We start from the raw sequence: 23,663 nt of genomic DNA, 5'->3' as shown, positions 1-23,663 counted from the left end.
CCTGTGATCACAGAAAGTACGACAGCAGCGTCAGAAGCGGGTCCAGGGAGAGCTTCTTTCTGCCCACCACCTACCCAATCCTTTGTTTTTGGCAACCCCCAAACTGCCTTAAAACCTAGAGTCAAACTAGTCTGTCTGCCAATAGCTTATTCACAAGATGCGTTACTAGGAATACAAGCAATTGTTAAGGATCCTGTTGATTCCATGAAATCCCCGTCATTCCCGGCTTGAGCTATAAAGCATTTAATGCATTACGGCTGCATGTATGCAACTGTTTGTCTCCCGACACCATCCTGAATGACAGCATGCCAAGCGAGCAAGCAGGACTTACCAATTTTCTGATTAAAAATCTTGTCAAAGGTTATTTCATTTCTCTCCTCAAGATACTTCTGCATCACACTCCGGATACTAAAAGAGAAGAGTGACACGTTTTTAACAATTAGAGCCAGCATCATGAGGAACCATCCCCAGATGAGAAAATACGTGGATGTCTTAACTCAAGGATACTGGCCAGACGAGAGGCCCCTCTTACTGACACCCATGACGGCAGGAACGGCTGAGCAGACGCAGAGCCAGGCACATTATGGCTCCAGCAGTAGCCTCTCCTGCCACTCGGGGCCAACCTCACATGTAGAGGCTCGACTACACAAAATAACAAGGACTTTGGGAAAGCTCAACCTGAACACAACTGCTTTCCAAAATATGCACCAGTGTGTGCACATACACGACGAATTCTGCTAATCCACCAACGAGCTTCTTTCTAAAACAAAAGCAAATGTCCCCCGAATCTATGATTAATATTGAAAAAACATCACATTCCTATATATCAACAATAAACCATGAGAAAACATAATTAGACGGAAAATTTCACTTACGGTAAATTAAGAAATATCACATGCCTTGGAAGAAATCTTTCAAAATATGTGGAGGAACTTTACAGGGAAAATGACAAATTGTATGGAGAGACATTAAAGAAGATTTTAATAAAAGGAGAGAAACACCACAGTTATGAACAGAAAGATTTAATACTGCAAAAATTCAAAATTTACCCAAATTTATCTATAAAATCGATACAACATCCATCAATATTCCAATAGGGTTTTTCATAGAACACAGAAACAGATGAGCTCTTTATAAAATGTGTCCAAACCAACGCAGGGTCAAGAAAATCAAAAACATTCCTGAAGAAAGAGAACAATGATAATGGGGCTAATTATGAAGCTAAAATAACTAAGACAGGATAAATTGATCAGTGAAATGGAACAGAGACACAGACACTGACTCCTCCCGCCCCACCCCTGCCAGAGAACTTCAATACACAAAAGTGATTATCCAAATGGCAAAAGCACAGATCGCATCTCTATCATCCACGGATGGACAACAATTTGACATTACCTCCCCCTTTTTTTTTACACTTTAAAACAAACTAACTGAGGTATAATTTATACATAATTAATGCATATTTTAAGTGTACCATTAGATGAGTTTTTCACATATACCTACCATCCTAATCAAGATATAGAATATTTGCATCACCCCAAAAGATGCCCCTTTGCAATCAATCTCCCCATACGCCAGGATCCAGGCAACTACTGATCTCCTTTCTGTTACTATAGATTACTCGCTCCAGCTCTAGAATTTTACATAAATAAAATCATACAATATGTCGTCTTTTGTGTCTGGCTTCTTTCACTCGGCATAAGCAAGCTTCACCCATAGTGTTGTACGCATAAGTATTTAGTTCTTTTTTACTGCCAAGTGGTATGTCATTGTACGAATATGCCACCATTTGTTCCTCCATTCTTCTGCTGATAGACATTTCAGTTGTCTCCAGTTTGGAGCTATTATGAATAAAGCTGCTTTAAATATTTGTACATCTGTCTTTTTATGGGCGTGTGTTTTCATTTTTCATGGGTAAATATGTAGACGTGAAATTGGTGCTCCCATGGTAAATTATATTTCACACTATGAAAAAGTGCTGGACCAGATTCCAAACTGGTTATACGATTTTATATTCCCACCAACAATGTATGATAGTTCCAGTTGCTCCATATCCCTTGCCAGCACTTGCGTTGTCAGTCTTTTTAGTTTTAGCCATTCTGTTGGGTGTGTAGCAGCATTTTGTTTTCATTTGTATTTTAATTTGCGTTTCCCTAATGAATAATGATGCTGAGCGTGTTTGTGCATGATCACTGGGATCTGCATATCTTCTTTTGTGAGGGGCATAGTGAAATCTTTTGCCTTTTCATTGAGTTGTCTGTGTTATTCCTCAGTTGTAAAATTTCTTTATATAGCCTGGAAACAAGTCTTACATCAGATCTATATGATAATATTTTCTCCCAGTCTGCATCTTGCCTCTTCATTTTCTTCATGAAGTCCTTCTCAGAGCAGAATTATTTAGCTGATGACCTCTGACTTATTGTTTAGTTCTTTGGTGGATAGTCTATGCTAAGAAATCTTTCACATCCCAGGGTCGTGAAGATTTTAACCTATATTTTCCTTTAGAAAAAAAATTTTTTTTTGAGGAAGATTAGCCCTGAGCTAACATCTGCCACCAATCCTCCTCTTTTTGCTGAGGAAGACTGGCCCTGAGCTAACATCCGTGCCCATCTTCCTCTACTTTATATGTGGGATGCCTACCACATCATGGCTTGACAAGCGGTACGTACGCAGGTCCACACTCGGGATCAGAACCAGGGACCCTGGGCCGCCAAAGCAGAACCTGCGAACTTAACCACTGTGCCACTGGGCCGGCCCCCTTTAGAAATTTTAAAGCTTTTAGCTTTTACGTTTAGGCCTAAGATCTACTTCATGTTAATTTTTGTGTATGATGCAAGATAAGAATCAAGGTTCCTTTCCTCCTTATAATACATAATTGTTCCAGTATCACTTGTTGAAAAACTACCCTTTCTCCATTGAATTTTTTGGTCATTTTTGTCGATCCAACACTGTGTGGGTCTATCTCTGGACTATCTTGTTGCATTGATCTATACGTCTATCCTTCCCTAAATACTACGTTGTCCTGATTGCCATAGGTTTGCCGTCAGTCTTGAAGCCAGGTAATCTAAGTCTTCCAACTTAGCTCTATTGCTTTTTATTTTCTTTTTCAGCTCTCTTAGGTTCTTCGCATTTCCATAAAAGTTTTTAAATCGCTGGATCCAAGATGGCGCCGTGAGTAGTCCTCTTTGTCTATCCCCCTTCGAGTCTACAATTATTTGGACAGTTATCGCTTGACAAAGGATATCCAGACAGCATCTCAGGACGTCTGAGAGACCCACGCGACTATACATCGGAAGGCGGATGGACTTTTCTCCGGGAGGATGTGGAAATAGGTGAAAACTCTCCGACCCCGACGAGCAGCCTAGTACCCGCAAGCGGCTTTCTTCCAACGGACGCCCCCAGAGGATCTACACACATCTAGGGCAGGAGCGAGCACACAACAGAGGAGCGACGGTGGAAACAGGTGACCAGAACCCTACCTAAACCCCCGGCAATTACTCCTAAACGCAGAGGGAAACTTTGGAGTTGCACACCTGAGCCCGCGGGGAGAGTCTCTCCCCGCCATTGGCGGGGAGTCCCCGCCGGGTGTTCGCGGCGCCCGGAGGGTCCCAGAGAGAGTCGCTGAGGGTACGGAGGTCTCCCAGCTGCCGTTGCCCGCCCCGTGGAACTAGGGATTGCCGGAGATCTCGGAGAGGACCGGGGCGGGGGGAAGTTTCAAAGGCCGGCTCTGCGACCCAGACGGGAAGCGCCGGAGTTCCGCCCGGGCAGCAGACAAAACTCTCTGTCTGCCATTAGCAGAGGGGCCACACCGAGCATTCATGGCTCCGGGAGAGGCCCGGAGAGAATCCCAGAGGGCGGGGCGACCCCCAGCTGCCATTGCCCACCCCGTGGGACTAGGGATTGCCGGAGATCTCGGTGAGGACCGGGGCTGGGGGAAGTTTCAAAGGCCGGCTCTGCGACCCGGACGGGAAGCGCCGGAGTTCCGCCCGGGCAGCAGACAAAACTCTCTGTCTGCCATTAGCAGAGGGGCCACGCCGAGCATTCACGGCTCCGGGAGAGGCCCGGAGAGAATCCCAGAGGGCGGGGCGACCCCCAGCTGCCGTTGCCTGCCCCGTGGGACTAGGGATTGCCGGAGATCTCGGAGAGGACCGGGGCTGGGGGAAGTTTCAAAGGCCGGCTCTGCGACCCGGACGGGAAGCGCCGGAGTTCCGCCTGGGCAGCAGACAAAACTCTCTGTCTGCCATTAGCAGAGGGGCCACACTGAGCATTCACGGCTCCGGGAGAGGCCCGGAGAGAATCCCAGAGGGCGGGGCGACCCCCAGCTGCCATTGCCCGCCCCGTGGGTCTAGGGATAGCCGGAGATCTCGGAGAGGACTGGGGCTGGGGGGAGTTCCAAAGACCCAGCTTCGTAGCCTAGGGGGAAACCCTACAGGCTCACAGCAGCCTTAGGGAAAGCCTCTGCACAGCACCAGTAGAAGGCAGCCAGCCACCAGCCACAAGGCTGGAAAACCCCAGGGCAACAGCAGCATAGCTAGGTGAACTAACCACAGACTGTAGAAGATGCCAATAGCTCTCCTACGACCCATAGAGGACAAGTGAGATTTTGTGGGTGCCGACAGCAACGGAGCGACAAATATAAGTGATCCCACCCCTGGCCGCTGGAAAAGCCCATAACACCGTTGCAGACCCCAAGGAGAGAGCACATCTAGGTGGGCTGCAACAGTAGGCACCAGCAGCCTGAAGCCCCCCTGTGACAGCCCCCACAGCAGAGAAGGGAATCCAAAGGGCCACTGTGGCTACGAGGAGGGGCCCAGGCCCAGTTAGCAACTGTGGACAGGGCTCCTGGTTGGTGCAGTATAAACAGCTGCTCCCCCACCGCAGCAGCTGAAACAAGTGAAAGGAGCAACTAAACTCTATCTCCATGCGGAGGCACAAATCAACAACATCAAGCAATATGAAAAAATACATTAAATCTCCAGAACAGAAAGAAAGTAACAAATACACAGAAAACAATCCCAAAGAAAATGAGATATATAACCTCAATAATGATGACTTCAAAACAGCCATCATTAAAATTCTCAATGAGTTAAGAGAGAGTTCTGACCGTCAAATCAACGAGTTCAGGAGCTATGTCACAAAAGAGTTTGATACGATAAAGAAGAACCAAACAGAAATATTGGAAATGAAGAACACAATAGAGGAGATTAAGAAAAATCTAGATGCTCTGAACAGTAGGGCCGATAATATGGAGGAAAGAATTAGCAATTTGGAAGATGGCAATATAGAATTGCTGCAGGCAGAGGAGGAGAGAGAAGCAAGACTAAAAAGAAATGAAGAAACTCTCCCAGAATTATCAGACACAATTAGGAGATGCAACGTAAGGATTATAGGTATACCAGAGGGAGAAGAGAAGGAGAAAGGGGCAGAAAGCCTATTCAAAGAAATAATGGCTGAGAACTTCCCAAATCTGGTGAGGGAGATGGATCTTCAGGTGACAGAAGCCAATAGATCTCCAAACTTTATCAATGCAAGAAGACCAACTCCACGCCATATAGTAGTGAAGCTAGCAAAAGTCAACAACAAGGAGAAAATACTAAGGACAGCCAGGCAAAAGAAACTAACCTACAAAGGAACCCCCATCAGGCTATCAGCAGATTTCTCAGCAGAAACTTTACAGGCTAGAAGAGAGTGGAATGATATATTCAAAAATCTGAAGGACAAAAATCTACAGCCGAGAATTCTCTACCCAGCGAAAATATCCTTCAAATACGATGGAGAAATAAAAACTTTTGCAGATAGACAAAAATTAAGGGAGTTCATTGCCACAAAACCTCCTCTTCAGGAAATCCTCAGGAAAACCCTCATTCCTGAAAAAACCAAAAAAGGAAAGGGGCTACAAAACCAAGAGCAGAGGAGATAAGTAGAAGGACAACAACAGAGAGTAGCAGCTCTACATCAGAACAGATTAAACCATGGGACGAGAAACAAAGGAAACTGAAGAAAAGCGGAAAACAAGACACAAAATGGTAGTGGTAGGCCCCCACATCTCAATAATCACTCTAAATGTAAATGGATTGAACTCCCCAATCAAAAGACACAGAGTGGCAGGATGGATCAAAGAACAAGATCCAACAATATGCTGCCTCCAGGAAACACACCTCAGCCCCAAAGACAAACACAGACTCAGAGTGAAGGGATGGAGAACAATACTCCAAGCTAATAATGAACAAAAGAAAGCAGGTGTCGCTATACTAATATCAGACAAGGTAGATTTCAAAGCAAAACAGATAAAGAAAGATAAAGAGGGACAGTATATAATGATAAAAGGGACTCTCCACCAAGAAGACATAACACTTATAAATATATACGCACCCAACACAGGAGCACCAAAATTTGTAAAGCAACTCTTAACAGAACTAAAAGAAGACATCAACAACAATACAATAATAGTAGGGGACCTCAACACACCATTAACACCAATGGACAGAACATCCAGACAGAAAATCAACAAGGAAATAATAGAATTAAATGAAAAATTAGACCAGATGGACTTAATAGATATATATAGAACACTTCATCCAAAAACAGCAGGTTACACATTCTTCTCAAGTGCACATGGAACATTCTCAAGGATTGACCATATTTTGGGAACCAAAGCAAACATCAATAAATACAAGAGAGTTGAAATAATATCAAGCATCTTTTCTGATCATAACGCTATTAAACTAGAAATCAACTACAAGAAAAAAGCAGAGAAAGGTGCAAAAATGTGGAGACTAAATAACACGCTTCTCAACAAACAATGGATCATTGAAGAAATTAAAGAAGAAATCAAATTTTATCTGGAGACTAATGAAAATGAGAACACGACATACCAAAACATTTGGGATGCAGCAAAAGCAGTCCTAAGAGGGAAATTCATCGCAATACAGGCCCACCTCACTAAACAAGAAAAAGCTCACATAAGCAACCTCAAACGACACCTAACAGAACTAGAAAAAGAAGAACAAACAAAGCCCAGAGTCAGTAGAAGGAGGGAAATAATAAAAATAAGAGCAGAAATAAACGATATTGAAACAAAAAAGACAATAGAAAGGATCAATGAAACAAAGAGTTGGTTCTTCGAAAGAATTAACAAAATTGACAAACCCCTAGCCAGACTCACCAAGAAAAGAAGAGAGAAATCGCAAATAAATAAAATTAGGAATGACAGAGGAGAAATCACAACAGATACCAATGAAATACAAGAGATCATAAGAGAATACTATGAAAAACTATATGCCAACAAATTGAACAACCTGGAAGAAATGGACAAATTCCTAGACTCCTACAATCTCCCCAAACTGAATCAGGAAGAAATGGAGAATCTGAATAGGCCAATCACAAGTAAGGAAATAGAAACGGTAATCAAAAACCTCCCCAAAAATAAGAGTCCAGGACCAGACGGCTTCTCTGGAGAATTCTACCAAACATTCAAAGAAGACTTAATACCTATTCTCCTCAAACTGTTCCAGAAAATTGAGAAAGATGGAGAACTCCCTAACACATTCTATGAAGCCAGCATCACTCTGATCCCCAAACCTGACAAGGACAACACAAAGAAGGAGAACTACAGGCCGATATCACTGATGAGCATAGATGCAAAAATCCTCAACAAAATTCTGGCAAACCGAATACAGCAATACATCAAAAAGATTATACACCATGATCAAGTGGGATTTATACCAGGGATACAGGGATGGTTCAACACCCGCAAGTCAATCAACGTGATACACTACATCAACAAAATGAAAAACAAAAACCACATGATCATCTCAATAGATGCAGAGAAAGCATTCGACAAGATCCAACACCCATTTATGATAAAAACCCTCAGTAAAATGGGTATAGAAGGAAAGTACCTCAACATAATAAAGGCCATATATGATAGACCCACAGCCAACATCATACTCAATGGACAAAAACTGAAAGCCATCCCTCTGAGGACAGGAACAAGACAAGGGTGCCCACTTTCACCACTCCTATTCAACATAGTACTGGAGGTGCTGGCCAGAGCAATTCGGCAGGAAAAAGAAATAAAAGGAATCCAAATAGGTAACGAAGAAGTAAAACTCTCGTTGTTTGCAGACGACATGATCTTATATATAGAAAACCCCAAAGAATCCACAGAAAAACTATTAGAAATAATCAACAACTACAGCAAAGTAGCAGGGTATAAAATTAACGTGCATAAATCAGTAGCATTTCTATACACTAACAATGAACTAACAGAAAAAGAACTCAAGAACTCAATCCCAATCACAATCACAACGAAAAGAATAAAATACCTTGGGATAAACTTAACCAAGGAAGTGAAGGATCTATACAATGAAAACTACAAGACTTTCTTGAAAGAAATTGACAACGACATAAAGAGATGGAAAGACATTCCTTGCACATGGATTGGAAGAATAAACATGGTTAAAATGTCCATACTACCTAAAGCAATCTACAGATTCAATGCTATCCCAATCAGAATCCCAAGAACATTCTTCACAGATATTGAACAAACAATCCTAAAATTCATATGGGGCAACAAAAGACCGCGAATTGCTAAAGCAATCCTGAGCAAGAAAAACAAAGCCGGCGGAATCACAATGCCCGATTTCAAAACATACTACAAAGCTACAGTGATCAAAACAGCATGGTACTGGCACAGAAACAGGTCCACAGATCAATGGAACAGAATTGAAAGCCCAGAGATAAAACCACACATCTTTGGACAGCTAATCTTCGACAAAGGAGCTGAGGGCCTACAATGGAGAAAAGAAAGTCTCTTCAACAAATGGTGCTGGGAAAACTGGACAGCCACATGCAAAAGATTGAAAATTGACCAGTCTTTTTCACCACACACCAAAATAAACTCAAAATGGATCAAAGACCTAAAGATTAGGCCTGAGACAATAAGTCTTTTGGAAGAGAATATAGGCAGTACACTCTTTGACATCAGTTTCAAAAGAATCTTTTCGGACACTGTAACTCCTCAGTTGAGGGAAACAATAGAAAGAATAAACAAATGGGACTTCATCAGACTAAAGAGCTTCTTCAAGGCAAGGGAAAACAGGATTGAAACAAAAAAACAGCTCACTAATTGGGAAAAAATATTCACAAGCCACTTATCCGACAAAGGGTTAATCTCCATAATATACAAAGAACTCACACGGCTTAACAACAAAAAAACAAACAACCCGATCAAAAAATGGGCAGAGGACATGAACAGACATTTCTCAAAAGAAGATATGAATATGGCCAATAGACACATGAAAAGATGTTCATCATCGCTAATCATCAGGGAAATGCAAATCAAAACTACACTAAGATATGACCTTACACCCGTTAGATTGGCAAAAACATCCAAAACCAAGAGTGACAAATGTTGGAGAGGTTGTGGAGAAAAAGGAACCCTCATACACTGTTGGTGGGAATGCAAACTGGTACAACCACTATGGAAAACAGTATGGAGATTTATCAAAAAGTTAAAAATAGAAATACCCTATGACCCAGCCATCCCATTACTGGGTATCTATCCTAAGAACCTGATATCAGAAATCTCAAGAGTCCGTTGCACCCCTATGTTCATCGCAGCATTATTTACAATAGCCAAGACGTGGAACCAGCCTACATGCCCAGAAACTGATGATTGGATAAAGAAGATGTGGTATATATACACAATGGAATACTACTCAGCCATAAAAAAAGACAAAATTGGCCCATTCACAACAACGTGGATGGACCTCGAGGGTATTATGTTAAGCGAAATAAGCCAGTCAGAGAAAGACGAACTCTATATGACTCCACTCATAGGTGGAATTTAGTATATTGATATGGAGATCTGATCGGTGGTTACCAGGGAAAAGGGGGGGTGGGGGGAGGGCACAGAGGGGGAAGTGGCGTACCCACAACATGACTAACAAAAATGTACAACTGAAATCTCACAAGGTTGTAATCTATCATAACATTAATAAAAAAAAAAGTTTTTAAATCAACATGAAACTTCTTCCCAGAAAACGCCTGCTGGGCCTTTGATTGGTATTATGTTAAATCTACAGATCAATTTGGGAGAAAATTAACCTCTTAATAATATTAAGTGGCCAATCCATAAATAGGACATATTTCTCCACTTATCTAGATCTTCTGTAATTTCTATCAATATTTTGTAGCTTTGAGTATAGACGTCTTGTCCTTTTCTTGTAGCAGTTTTCTTTGGTTTCGGTAACAGGACAATATGAGTCATAAAATGAGAAAGGAACTATCCCCTTCTGCTTTATTTTCTGAAAGAGTTGGCATAAGAAGCATTAATTCTTCCTTAAATGTTTGATAGAACTCATCGTGAAGCCATTGGAGCCTAGAATTTTCTTCCTGGGAAGGTTTTAAATTACAATCCATTTCTTTCATGGATAGAGGGCTCTTCACATTTTCTATTTCTTCTTGTATTACGTTTGGTAACTCGTGTCTTTTAAGGAATTTGTCCATTTCATCCATGTTGTCAAACGGGTCTCAAAATAATTATTCTGAGTAAAAGAAGTCAGATCCAAAAAAGAGAGACAGAGAATACATAGCGTTTGATTACAGAGAGGCAGGAACAAACTTCGGGGAAGATGTACATGGTAAAATAAAAATATATATATATTTGGTCTTTGTCCCAGTTCTTGGCACAGAGCTCCTAAAACCCTTAGAATTTTCTGAGTGATGGGCATGTCTTACTCCTAAGGAGCCCTTGTCAACCACCCCTGAGTTTATGCTAATGAGTGACCCTTGGTGAGCCCTAGACAGCTTAGGTTGGGCTTGGTTGCCAGAGGGACCAAACGTGTGATGGGCGAACTGGAACTTTCAGCCCCACCACTTGACCTCTGGGAGGCTGGAGATGGAGTTCTATTACCAATAGCCAACGATTTAATCAATCACGCCCACAAAACGAAACTTTGATAGAAACTTTAGAACGATGAGCTCTGGAGAGCTTGGGGACTGGGGAACCCATCGATGCACTGGGAGGGTGGTGCCCCTCGCTAGGGCCCGGAAGCTCTACCCTCCCCACAAGACCTTGCCTTAGGTAACTGCCACTTTGCAGTTCCTGAGTTGTACCCTTTACAATAAAACTAACTATGAGCACAGCACTTTCCTGAGTTCTGTGAGTTCTAGTGAAACATCAAACCTAAGGGGAGGGTCATGGGAACCCCCAAATTTGTAGTCAGCTGGGCAGAAAGGAGGGCAGACTGAGGATTCCATTTGCAGCCGGCATCTGAAGTGGGGCAGTCTTGTGGGACTGAGCCCTTAATCTGGGGGTCTGTGCCAACTCAGGGGAGCTAGTGCCAGAAGTGAACTGATTCGCAGGACACCCAGTTGGTGTCAGAAAATCGAAAATTGTTGAAAGGCGACATAACATATAAGTTCATTACCTTAATTGTGGTAATGGTTTCACAGATGTAGACAAAAGTTACCAAACTGGACATTTGAAATATGTGCAGTTATTTTATGTTAATTACACTCAATAAAGCTGTTGTGGTGTTTTTTAATTACACCAAAAGGATGCGATCAGCAAAATCTGGAGTGTGGGAAATTCTACACAAGACTTGATTTCTTTAACAAAAATTGGGGAACCTATAGTTCAAAAGGGCAAAAGAAACAGCAATCGGGCATAATGGACAGACCTTATTTAAAACTCAACTCAAGTAAGAAAAACATTCTTACAAAAACTGGAGAAATGGGCATACAGACTGAAAATTTGACGACATTAAGAAAGTATTACTTTTTTAGCAGTGGCAATGTATGCTTATGTTTTTGCTTATGTTTTTATATCTTAAAAGAGTTCTCCTCTTTTAGAAATACATACAGAAATACAGATGAAATGACAGACCATGTCTAGGTATGCTTCAAAATAATCTAAAGGGAACTAGCAGGTATGGATGAAACAAGATTGGTAATGCGCTGATCACTGATAAAGCTGCGTGTTGGCGACATCAATTTCATTACATTATTCTCTCCTCTATGTATTCAGAATTTTCACTGTGGAGAGTTGAAAAAAATCAAATTGTGGCCTCTGGATTCCTGGACCATTCCTTTACATACCTCTTCATCAAAATAAGGCATCTATACTATATACAATACCATGTATATTGATTGGAGGCATAATGGACTTTTTTTTAATTTAATCCCAACTGGTTGGAGATACACCAACCCTACCTCTCATGACCTATTGGGGTCCTGCTATATAAATGCAGGGTAAGTATAATAAATATTGTATCATAATTAAAAATTTTTCTCTACTATTAAAGGGGCTCAAAGACAAGGCACCAGACATCTGCTCTCTACTGGGCAAAGAGTAGGCGAGCTAAGTTGCACTTCAACACCTTACTAGTAGAGAAACTGCAATATTGGCGACATAGCCAAATATTTCCCATTATTAAAAGCCTCTATATTCCATACAAAGTTTAATTCTGTTTCATTCTAATGTCTAAAGTAAAAGGCATCTAAACAAATACTTCAAATAACATATCACCTAAAAAAACTAGCATCGCATAAGGTAATTGTAAAGATGGAGCATGATGCTAAGAGAATGCCCTGTTAGAAGCACCATTCCTGACCGTCAAGGAACCCAAAAGGCAGATTTTTAAAAAATAGGATGACTAAGCAGTCATACCAAGATTCAATTCCTCCCTCCAAGTTGCTTTCTTTCATATGTAGTTACTAAATATTTTCCACTCACTATTCATTAAACACCCCAAATAAAGCTAGGTTATCCAAAGTCACAATAAAAACTTTAGTAGGTTTCAAACCACCAAACTCTACCAGATTCTGAGGGCTGTGCAAGGGTCTGGTACAGCTTAACGTCAACTCTTCTCAAGGTTCCTGGGTCACCAGGTCTTCGGCAGAAAAGTCTTGCATATAATTTGCATCGTATTAAACAATTCCACAGGAGAGATCTAAATTCAGAGGGTCACAACCCAATTCAGCTAAACGTGAATCCTTTGTGCTTTTTTCCTACAATATTTTGACAATCCACATCCTGTTTTTAATGCCTTTTTCTTTGCAATATGTTACCCGACATTAAAGGGACACTAAACATACTCAAATTTCCCTAGCCAAAAAAAAACCCGTCGCCATAGACAAAAGTCACCCCCAAAGACACACAATCTGACGGATAAACAAATTCATGGGGTCATCAGTTTACCTAATCAAAGCTACTGAATTTCATGGTCTAAACCATCCCTTCATATCGGTTACAATAATCATTTTAGAATCCATTCACCCTTTCATCAAAATGCCTTTGAGTCAGCAGCCATACATAAGCAGCTTCACTCCACAGCTGTGTCGCGGTCTGTGCGGAACAAGCATCAGAGGGGAAGAGACTAGCAGCAAGGAGACCCTGCAGGAGGGCGCGCGGCATCCTCCTCGTTTCCAAGAGCAACTTTTCGTGTAATTAACCCAGAAGATTCCAAGGGCCCCTCACTTTGACCAACATCCAAACTCTTATAATAGGGAGCATTTCCAAAGGGGCCCCAAATCCTCAGCCACATCTCGCCGCTGTCTTCGTCCCAGGGCAGCCACACCGGACTTCACTGCTCAGTGATTCTGCAAATGCTATTCCCTCTAAGGCAAGCCTCCTACTCATCCTCCAGGATCCGGGTCGGGGTCGCTAACCCTGTGACGCCTCCCCCGACTCCAGCAGAGTAAGCCCTCTCGCTACAGTTTCCGCTGCCCGTCGAACGGCACTGTCGTCCCATTTCCCACAATGCATTGTAAATACATAAACATACATCAGACTTCAGTTGGGACAGAAAGAACAACCCCGAACCCTGGAACAAACTGGGTCCTAATGACCCATACAAGTTCTACTCAGTGAACAGATTACAGCAAAGTGACGAAAGAAGGTCCCAACATCTAAACGAAATGTTTCACTATGAAGCTGCTTTATAGTGAAGGTCTGCCCCAAACGGAGAAAAGTAAAGAATAAAGAATGAAGGTGTTCCAGAAGCCACCGGCACAACTGTCCACTTAACCAGGAAAGACTTCCCCTCTAAGTGCACAAAACCACGTTGGGATATTGTGTAGGGTCTACACTGATGAATAAGTATCTGAAACTTGAAAAAAAATCATTCAGTCATTCAAAACGTGTACTGCATCCTTTCTATGGGCCAGGCGCCACGCGGGCCACCAGGAAGACACGGGGAGTCCTACGCGTCTCTGTCCTGAAGAAACTCATGTCGAGAGGGGCGACAGCAAAGTAAACAGCAAGTCCCAACACGATGTGACAAGTATGCTTCTTTGGGCCAATTACAGAAGGTGACAGCCTTTTCAACACAGCTGAACTACAGAACCTGAGGGGCCGCTGGCAAAGATGAAATGGGACAGGAAGCAATGGGGCCACTCGAGAAGGATCTTCCAAGCCACGTCAGCCTGCACCAAATAACTGAACAACAGGGCCAAAGGACGACAGCAATTAAAAAACAAATACACAGAGAAAAACGCCAGGCCACAAACAGCCTCCACCTTTGGACTCACTTATTTTTCTAAGTGTGTGAAAAACGAGATTGATGACCAGCTTTTCACGGCTTATTTCAAGCGAACACTTCCTTTCCAAGGACTGACAGATGACACTTTCTTTCTGGCAAAAATGCTGACTCGTTGGATACAAATCGCATCCTTCCTCGCCCCCAAACAGCCGGGCCCCCTGCCCCCACTCCACCCCGAGGCCACGTGAACCAGCCCAGAACCTCAGGAAACGAGCACTGTCTAGGCAAACAGATTTACCCCCTAAAACATGCTCCAAACAAGACCACCCCATGGAATTTCTCCACGACTTGTCTTTAATTTGGTACATGATACCTTTTGCCACATGAGAACCTTCCATTTGTGTCATATAGTCATCATCTTCCCCTTCATGGTTTCCGGGTTTGGGGTTTCCTTGGGAGAGCCTGTTATACTCCAGAGTCCTAAAAATACATTCTCTCATATTTTTCTATTATTAATGTTTTTATGACGATCTCATTAAACACGGGAATTTATTTTTTCGTACAACATGGAGAGATTATGACTTTATTGGATGGCCAGCAATCACACAGCATCCTTTCCCTCACAGACTCAAAATGCCAACTTTATTCATAAGCCAAATTCAAATTATATTACAGATGAATGTAAATGTACGTAGAGACAAGACTTTGCGTGCTGTACCACTTGTACGTATGGACTGCACAATTTCACACTGTTTTAATGCTGTAGCCATGTTTTCTGCTTGGTAGAAGAGATTCCCAATGTTTCACTTTTTCAAGATGTTACCGGTTATTTTTGCCCATTTTTCTCTTCTAGATGAATGACGATCAGCCTGTCAGCTCTTTAAAAGTCGTTTGGGTTCTGATTCGATTCATTTGAAGGGAACTGACATCCCCCCAATATTGCGTCCTCCTCTCCAGGAACACCCGACAGCTCTCCACTGAGCCAGTTTTCTTTGACTTCTCTTAGTAATTTTGTCTTTCTTCATACTGGTCTTGTTGGTAATTAGTTAGGAAGGCCTGGTTTAGAGCAACCCATCAGAAAACACTTGTTTTAAAGTAATTATTTGGAAATGTTTTGACAAATTCATATTGGAGTAATTTAAAAAGAGAACGCTGTGAAAGTAATTTTCATAAGAGAGACTCCACTGCACAGTGTCATTAAGCAGGGAAAGTACGCTCAGAGAGTGGATCGTCTGAAAGCACATGGGCTATTATTTTTTTCCTCCTAAATTTAAGCCTCAGAGCTATGATTTAATAGCTATTCATGACTGAAGGAAGCTCAGAGAAGCCTCTGGTACTCAGGGAGTAAATGGATGCCATTTTCTAAAGTTTCACGTCTCACTCTGCTTTGTCTCTTACTCAGCCTTCTCGCATGTTCTATTCTCATCCTTCTGTGAGCAGTCTTCAGGCCAAGAGGTTGGAAATCTGTCCATACCACCTGGATCAGTCAGGACTCTTTGGCTGCAAATGGACTGACAAAAACTCTCCCCACCTCTTTGCAATCCGTGTCGTGGAGCCTGTTTCTGAGTCATCAGATGCAGTTTCCAGAAAGCACAGCATCCCCCTTCGGTCTAAGTTATCTGAGCTGCAGGATGCCTTTCATCTGTGTACGATGCTGTCAGAGGAATTTATATGCTAAGTCACCAGCCCTCTTACACGTGACACTGGGACAACTGAGGTTTTCATCAGCCCTGCCAGAACATAGCCGTGATCCTCACACCCAGCCATCTACTCCACTGTTTTTAAACATTACTGTAAAATTTTTCAAACATGCGGAAGAGTATAGTGAACCCCCATAACCATCATTCAGCACCTCATTAACAGTGATCAAGATTTAAGCCTGCCACTTTTATCACACCCCACTATTCCTCCCCTTTTTAAAGCAAATCTCAGACTGCGTGTCCTTTTACCTTTACTACTCCAGTCTGCACTTCTAAACATTACGGACATTTTCCTCCCATAAACACAATGCATTATGGCTCCCCAGCCCCGCTCTGGAAATAGTAATAATTCCTGAAGACCTACTACCCAGTTCCTATTCAAATGCCCATGATCGTCTGAGAGCAGTCTTTTGGATGAGTCTGTATCAGGACACCCTCAAGATCATACACTCACCTGATTGTTCTGGCTCTTAAATCCGTTTGTCTGGAGCAGCCCCCTGCCCACCACCCACTTTGTATCTTCACTCCAGGGGCTCACGGAGGAAACCACCACAGCAGTCCTGAACGTCGCCCGTTCTGGATTTCTCTGTTCGCTTCCTCTTACAGTCACTCGATCGATTCCTCTCGCTCCATGTTTCCTGTGAGCTGACAGCTACCTCTGAAGACCTGATTATATGCAAGCGACCTTCTCGGGGCAGGAACACTCACTCGGTGGTCTTGGTACTTTACACTGCTTCACCCAAGGGGGCGTAACGTTATTCCTTCTTCCTGATGTGAAAATTACTTAGAAAATTCAGTTGGTGGCAGTCTCACCCCTCCTGGTAAAATTCCCCATCAACCTGTCACTTAGCCGTTTCATACACTGATGATCTTCTCCTAAATCAAAACTTGAAGAGCCACAAAACGGTGATTTTTCTAACTCCATCATTCCTTCCACATTCATCTGCTGCAATTCTTATGCAAGGAGGAATTTTCCCCCATCAACTCGGGATTTTTGGTGACCCCACAATGTAGTTCTGACAGGAAAGGTAAGACAAATGCTTAATTCTTTACCTTTTAATTGCCGCTTTTCAGAGAGAGAGCTAGTGCCCTATTTTCACTGCCAGTGGGGATCCACAAGGTGCTTCGTTTTCCTCTGTTGTGTTTGGGAACCTCTTTTTTTTGGAGAGTCTGGGTGTATCAGCTTCCTATCACTTCTGTAACAAATTACCACAACCTGGATGGCCTTAAAACAACAGAAATTTATGACCTTTCAGATCTTAGGTCAGAAGTCTGAAATGGGCCTCGCTGGGCTGAGATCAAAGTGTGAGCACGGCTGCGTTCCTCGTGGAGGCCCCAGGGCAGAATCCATCTCCTTGGGCCCTGGCCCCAGCCTGTGGTCACAGCCAGCAGTGGCGGGTCGACTCCTTTTTATGCTGGTCACTCGGACATCGACTCCCTCCCTTCCTTGCAATTCCCCTGGGCCACTCAGATAACCCAGGATACTCTCCTTATCTTAAAGTCAGCACGTCACCTGCCTTAATTCCATCTCAGACCTTAATATCCTCTTGACAACGTACAGTCATAGGTTCTGGACATTGGGACGTGGACATTTTAGGACGCCATTATTCTGCCGACCACAAGGGTTCCAATTTATTCAGAGCAATGTAACCAGTTGCAGCCGTATTCTCTCGCTGCTCAAATTGTCTCACCTTTGGCCAGCGGGAGCCCCTCCTCCAGCCTCTGCATTTGTTAGCATGGTGCCCACTCCAACTCGAGGATGCCTCCTTTGCTTTCTGACTCAACAGAAAACTGAGGGTCCAGGTTTGTCTCGCCTGGCCCCTGCCCATATCTAGCATCAGGAGTGGCTGGGCAGGATGCCCACTGAGATAGGACCCCAATTGCTTTTCTGGCTCTTAAACGGCTGGGGCTGATAATACAAATTTGAAAAGAAAAAAAATCACGACTTTCCAATGCCAATTTAACCTTGCAGGATTTTTACTTAGCTCTGGTACTCATGTATCTTTTCGTTTAAAGTTAAAATCTTGGTTCTTATCACCCAATTGTGTCTACATGGTCTATATGAAATGATTTTAAATTTATTCTGAATGCAGCTCTGTTTATCCTTAAAATACAGAGGACAATCTGGCAACATCTAGCCAAACTAAAAATACTCACATCTTTCTTACTTCGAGGGGCTGTCCTACAGAAGGACTCACACAGGCCCGGAGACACACGGGGGCGCGTAGTCACTGAACACAGGCTTAGGTACATAACGGTTTTATGACATGTCACGCAGAAATTAAAAAGAATGAGATTCATCTCAACACGACTAACAAGGAAAGCTGAGCGTGTACCACTAAGTGAAGAAGGTAAGTTGTAAATGGACCCGCTAACGTGTGCCCAACACACAGAACACCATCCCAATGAGATCTCAACAACCTTTCAGTATAAAGGTTAAATAGGAAACCCATTCCATTAATTGTCTGTCACCATTTAGAACTTACCACTAACATTATCAAGCTTAACATAAAAAATCTTGGGGCCGGCTCCGTGGCGAGTGGTTAAGTTCGCACGCTCCGCTGCGGCGGCCCAGGGCACAGACATGGCACCGCTTGTCAGGCCACGTTGAGGTGGCGTCCCACATCCCACAACCAGAAGGACCTGCAACTAAGATATACAACTGTGCACAGGGTGGGTTTGGGGAGATAAAGCAGAAAAAATATATACATATATTAAAAAAAAAATCCTCTATGTATCCAGAGTAAACAATAAGTCTGTTCAAGCCAAGAACACTCATTTACCTACTGAAAGGGAGAGAGATGAATTTTAATTTTGTTTTTTAAGAGAAGGCTACACACACAATAATAAAAAGATGTTTGGGGTAAGAAAATATTAAGAACCCCTTACATGTAGCTTTTCTCAATTTATAACATTGCCATCATTATTGATAACGATCCTATTACTTAACATGAAATTTATGACATCTTATCTTTTAAGGAATTATCCTATGTTTATTACTAAACCAATGTCTCCAGTGAAATTACAGTCACGCGCCACTCAATGATGGGGATACGTTCTCAGAGATGTGTCGTTAGGTGACCTCGTTGCTGTGCAAACATCATAGAGTGCACTTACACAAACCTAGACGGGATAGCCTGCTCCACACCTAGGCTACATGGCACCAATCTTACGGACAGTCCATCATGGACCAAAACGGCATCATGCAGCACAGACTGTGTATATAAGCACCTTAGCAGATCGCTGGAGCTGATAACCCTCACTGAACACAAACAATGCATTTTCAGTGATAGTAACCCCTGAAATTGACAGTGTTCCCCTACCCCAATCCAAGAACCTTCTTCTCTTAGACGATTCACTTGGCAAAAGACACACTGACGTCTATTAAAATGCAGAGAATTTGGTTTGAGGTTCAACTGTGTCCTTTGCCATCAATGTCTTCTTGAGCAATTAGCTTCTCTCTGAACCTGAACTTCCCCGTTCTAAAGCGGGGATGATGAGGACTGGGAAGCCGTTTCGAGGAATCTGAATATAAGGACGAAAAGTGGCCCTCTGAGAATAAAAACGCTAAATCAAAACATAACACAAAGGGCAGAGAAATGCCAGGGGCTCCTGGGCTGGCGAGCCTCGGCTGTGGCTTCAGTGACTGTATCAGCAGATCCAATGGTGGCCTGCCCATCAATCAGAACAGGAAACGCGGAAATATAGACAGGCAAGGCTCACAGAAGCCACTCACTGTCAGGGCACTCCAGTATTCCACCTCCAGCGTAAAGCGAGCCCCTGCAGAAATGACTTGGTCCCAGCTACTGGATCTGCTGAGCGAGAGGCTAGACCCTGCCGAGCCATCCAGACACAGGCCCGTGCCGGCTGTGCCACCTTCTCAGGCCCACTTCACTTGCACAACGGCAACCTGCAGGAGAGAACGCTCCGGTCACGCGGACTTCGGGCATCCAGGCCCCTGAAAGAGTTGGCATTGAGCGCAAAGGAGTGATTTGACATTCCAGCTATCATTTGGCTTTTCAGATAAATCTGCTACGTGAGTTAGTGCATTTTGGGGAGTGGGAGCCTCTAGCTTCATCGGATTCTCAAAGGGGTCTTTAACTTTAAAATAAGAACCACCAGCCTAAAGCAGACAACGGGCTGGTCAGGCAGACTTGGCCGATTGACGTGAATTTCACAACAAGAGACAGAGAAACGCTCAGGACAGTTTCCGAAACTCAAAATCTAGTTTCTGAGTCTGAAAGGCTGAGGGCCACCCCCAGGACCACAGGAAAGATAGGAGTGTCTAAGGAGAGAGACAGTTTTTGCCCCAAACAGACAAAATACACCTCTCAGCATCCCCATGTGGACATGTCTGGGGTAATTCTTTTTTCTTTTTTAAATTTCTACCTAACACAGAGGATAACTGCAAGAAGTAAAAAGAGCTAATACATATAAAAATATACAGCACCAAATGGGGCCAGCCCGGTGGCGCAGCTGTTAAGTTTTCACGTTCTGCTTCGGTGGCCCAGGGTTCGCCGGTTCGGATCCCGGGTGTAGACATGGCACCGCTTGGCAAGCCATGCTGTGGCAGGCGTCCCACATAGAAAGTAGAGGAAGATGGGCATGGATGTTAGCATAGGGCCAGTCTTCCTCAGCAAAAAGAGGAGGATTGGCAGCAGATGTTAGCTCAGGGCTAATCTTCCTCAAGAAAAAAAAAGTATAAAGCACTATATCCAAGTATTAGTGGAGGTTTTTTACTTTCAATTCAAATCTATCACATAAATATGAAATCAGTTATCAGACGCCATGGTTTAATAAGTTAACAGACACACATAAGGCTCTAAATGTGAAGTCCAGCAAGTCAATTATGTCTCATCAGGATCATTCCAATACTGATCCAAGTCATACCCCAGTTCTGGAGAAAGTTTCCTAGAATAGGAGAGAGTTTTAACAGGTTAGAACCTCTGAGGCAGTTCCAAAGGGTCTTGCAGGGGGCCAGGCCAGTGGCATGGTGTTAAAGTTAGCATACCTGCTTCAGCAGCCCGGGGTTCGCAGATTGGGATCCCAGGCACAGACCTACACATCACTCATCAAGCCATGCTGTGGTGGTGTCCCACATACAAAATAGAGGAAGACTGGCGCAGATGTTAGCTCAGGGATAATCTTCTTCAAGCAAAAGGAGGAAGATTGGCCACAGATGTTAACTCAGGGCCAATCTTCCTCACCAAAAAAAGGAAAAAAAGGTCTTGCTCTTTCTACTGTTCTGTCATCATATATCCTACCCTAGACAGTCATGAGACAACCACAGGCCATAATCCTTACCTTAAAACTCTAATCTCACATGCAGGAGTTTCTACCATCCACCTCATTAAACTTTTCCAGTATGAAATGGCCAGAGGAAAATAAGCTCTTCTTATAGAGTAACCTGAATTTTTAAGAAACACAATTTGAAACACCAATCTCATTGAGCAGGTCCCTTTTTTTAAAAGACAGAAACACAGAATACGAGCTAGTTTTCCACATGGAATTAAAAAAACAATTAACCAAATGGTGAAACCCTAAAAAATCCCTGATCACAAAAACTCTCACCATTTTGGGGGTTTTGTGGGGGGCTGGAAGGGGAGTCATTAACATAGGTATCTTCTCATGCTTTACTGGAAATTGCTATTGTACAGGAAAGACGTTCCCTTCTGGAGCAATTCTAGTTGGGATGTTCTGCATAAATTATGAGCTTTCTTCTGCTGCCACTGGAAACAAAACAGAAGGAGGCAGGGCCTAAAGGGAACACACAAGGATAGCACGAAAACGTTACACTCCGTTCTGTGCTTCACGTCGTGACGACAAGAGTCGTTACGTGCTTCCTTTCCCAGTTAGGGTGTCATTACAATATAAGTTGGAAAAGGTAGGCCTGATTAAAGATGAATTTTCGAGTCCCCCGCCTTACCCATCAGGATGAGTCCCATTTCTAAATGGAGCATAGACCCCCACCACCACCACCACCACCACCAAACAGCAAAAACCTCCTATTTTTAAGAGAAGATACATCTAAAACGTCATCACGGCCTCAGACATTCACAATGCAAAATGCAAGTCTGCAGTGTTGAACAGCTGTGTAAATGCCTTCCCACGTAACAGCTAGTCCATTTTTAACTTAAACCCTTATCAAAATTGATGCAGATACGGAAGATGTATAAGAAATAACCCGAGCGTATAAGCAGAGTCATCTTTCCAGATAAGGTAATAAGGAGCCATGCACTGACTCACACAGAGCACAAATACGAAGGGCATGTCACTCAAGAAAGTTTTATTGCTGCAAATGAAGAAGCTTGCTGCCCCCCTCAGCTAACGGAGTTGTAAGTTTCTGAACACATGAAACATAAACCCTAAAATCCTCAGAAGAGGATCTCTTCGGCATAATTAAAGCTCACTTTCCTCCTAAAATATTTCAGCCCATAATTATCTAAGAATTACGCAGCGCCTAGCACCTCCTTGGCACTCGGCAAACGGCAGGCCCTGTAATAACACACATCGCCAGTGCCTAGCTTCGAGACTCTGACTAATGGGAACATTAACCCCCTCATCAAACCAGGGTAATGAGCTTTAAATCATTCAAGGAAGTAAAAATGTTCTCTCCATAATGGAACTCTAGGACTAAACCCTACCCTTGAAATAGGATTGATGACTAGTTTTGCCATCATTAAATTAATTATAGTAATTTTACAGATATCCTTCTAGTCTTCATAAATTTTAATATTCTTACTTAGCTAGGTAATTTGCAGATGGATGGGCGTGGATTACACAAGGAGCGGTGTGCAGAATTCAGTATGACATGAAGAAAGTCGAAAGGAACTGGGAACAGCTCCCTATAAAAGCCACCCTGGCTAGGACAGCTGCCTTCAGATATTGGGAGATCTGTCACTTTTGAGAGGTTAAACTAGTTTTGCATGACCACAAAGGAGAGTCAGAGAGAGGTACACAGAATGATTTACACGAGGGCTTTGTAACACCACCGAGCTTGCAAAGACGGTCCTCCAAGACGACCCTGGCTGCCTGCTAGAGAGGGAAGTCACCCATCTAAGGCACCACTGGGTTGGACGCCCTCCAAGATCTTTTCAAACATGAGATACTATCATGCTATGTTATTAATATGCAATCTGTTAATGTCTCAGGAAGACTAGAATGAATCACCTTATGCTCCAGTCACTGAAGCCAGCTGCTTTTAGATTATGATTTTTGGTTCAGTTTACTGAAGCAAAGACCTCCAAAGGATGAGTCAACTCTTCTAATTGCTTAGTTATCTATATTTAAGAATAGTATGTGTGTGAACTCTTCTGTACTGCAGCCAACATAGCCCAGAGCCTATGGGATGGATGGATAGATGGATGGAAGAATGGATGGATGGATGGATGGGTGGATGGATGGATGGATGAATAGATGGATGGAAGAATGGATGGATGGATGGATGGATGGATGGGTGGATGGATGATAGAAG

General features: G+C 43.1%; 1 protein-coding gene and 1 long non-coding RNA gene across 6 annotated transcripts in view; both read right to left on the bottom strand.

Annotated features, from left to right (window-relative positions):
* The window catches only part of GRK3 (G protein-coupled receptor kinase 3), a 131,601-nt gene that overhangs the window by 101,119 nt on the left and 6,819 nt on the right, over nucleotides 1-23,663 (bottom strand). For 2 of the 5 annotated variants that reach the window (XM_044775667.2, XM_070516289.1), the window contains exon 2: nucleotides 332-408. The exons of 2 other annotated variants lie outside the window; for them this stretch is intronic. In XM_044775667.2, the coding sequence (XP_044631602.1) occupies nucleotides 332-408 (77 nt within the window). Of the gene's footprint in view, nucleotides 1-331; nucleotides 409-18,675; nucleotides 18,744-23,663 lie in introns of those variants that run through there. One more of the 5 variants, XM_070516288.1, reaches the window with a different exon arrangement.
* LOC139045940 (uncharacterized) lies at nucleotides 20,638-21,338 on the bottom strand. Its single transcript, XR_011505410.1, has 3 exons — nucleotides 21,201-21,338; nucleotides 21,080-21,100; nucleotides 20,638-20,753 (listed from the first exon to the last, which is right to left on the bottom strand). It is a non-coding gene; the product is annotated as an uncharacterized lncRNA (long non-coding RNA).

The sequence above is a fragment of the Equus asinus genome, chromosome 8 (assembly GCF_041296235.1).
Source record: "Equus asinus isolate D_3611 breed Donkey chromosome 8, EquAss-T2T_v2, whole genome shotgun sequence".
NCBI lineage: Eukaryota > Metazoa > Chordata > Mammalia > Perissodactyla > Equidae > Equus > Equus asinus.
The sequence above is the reverse complement of the archived record's forward strand: the minus strand, read 5'-3'. Positions and strand labels throughout refer to the sequence as shown.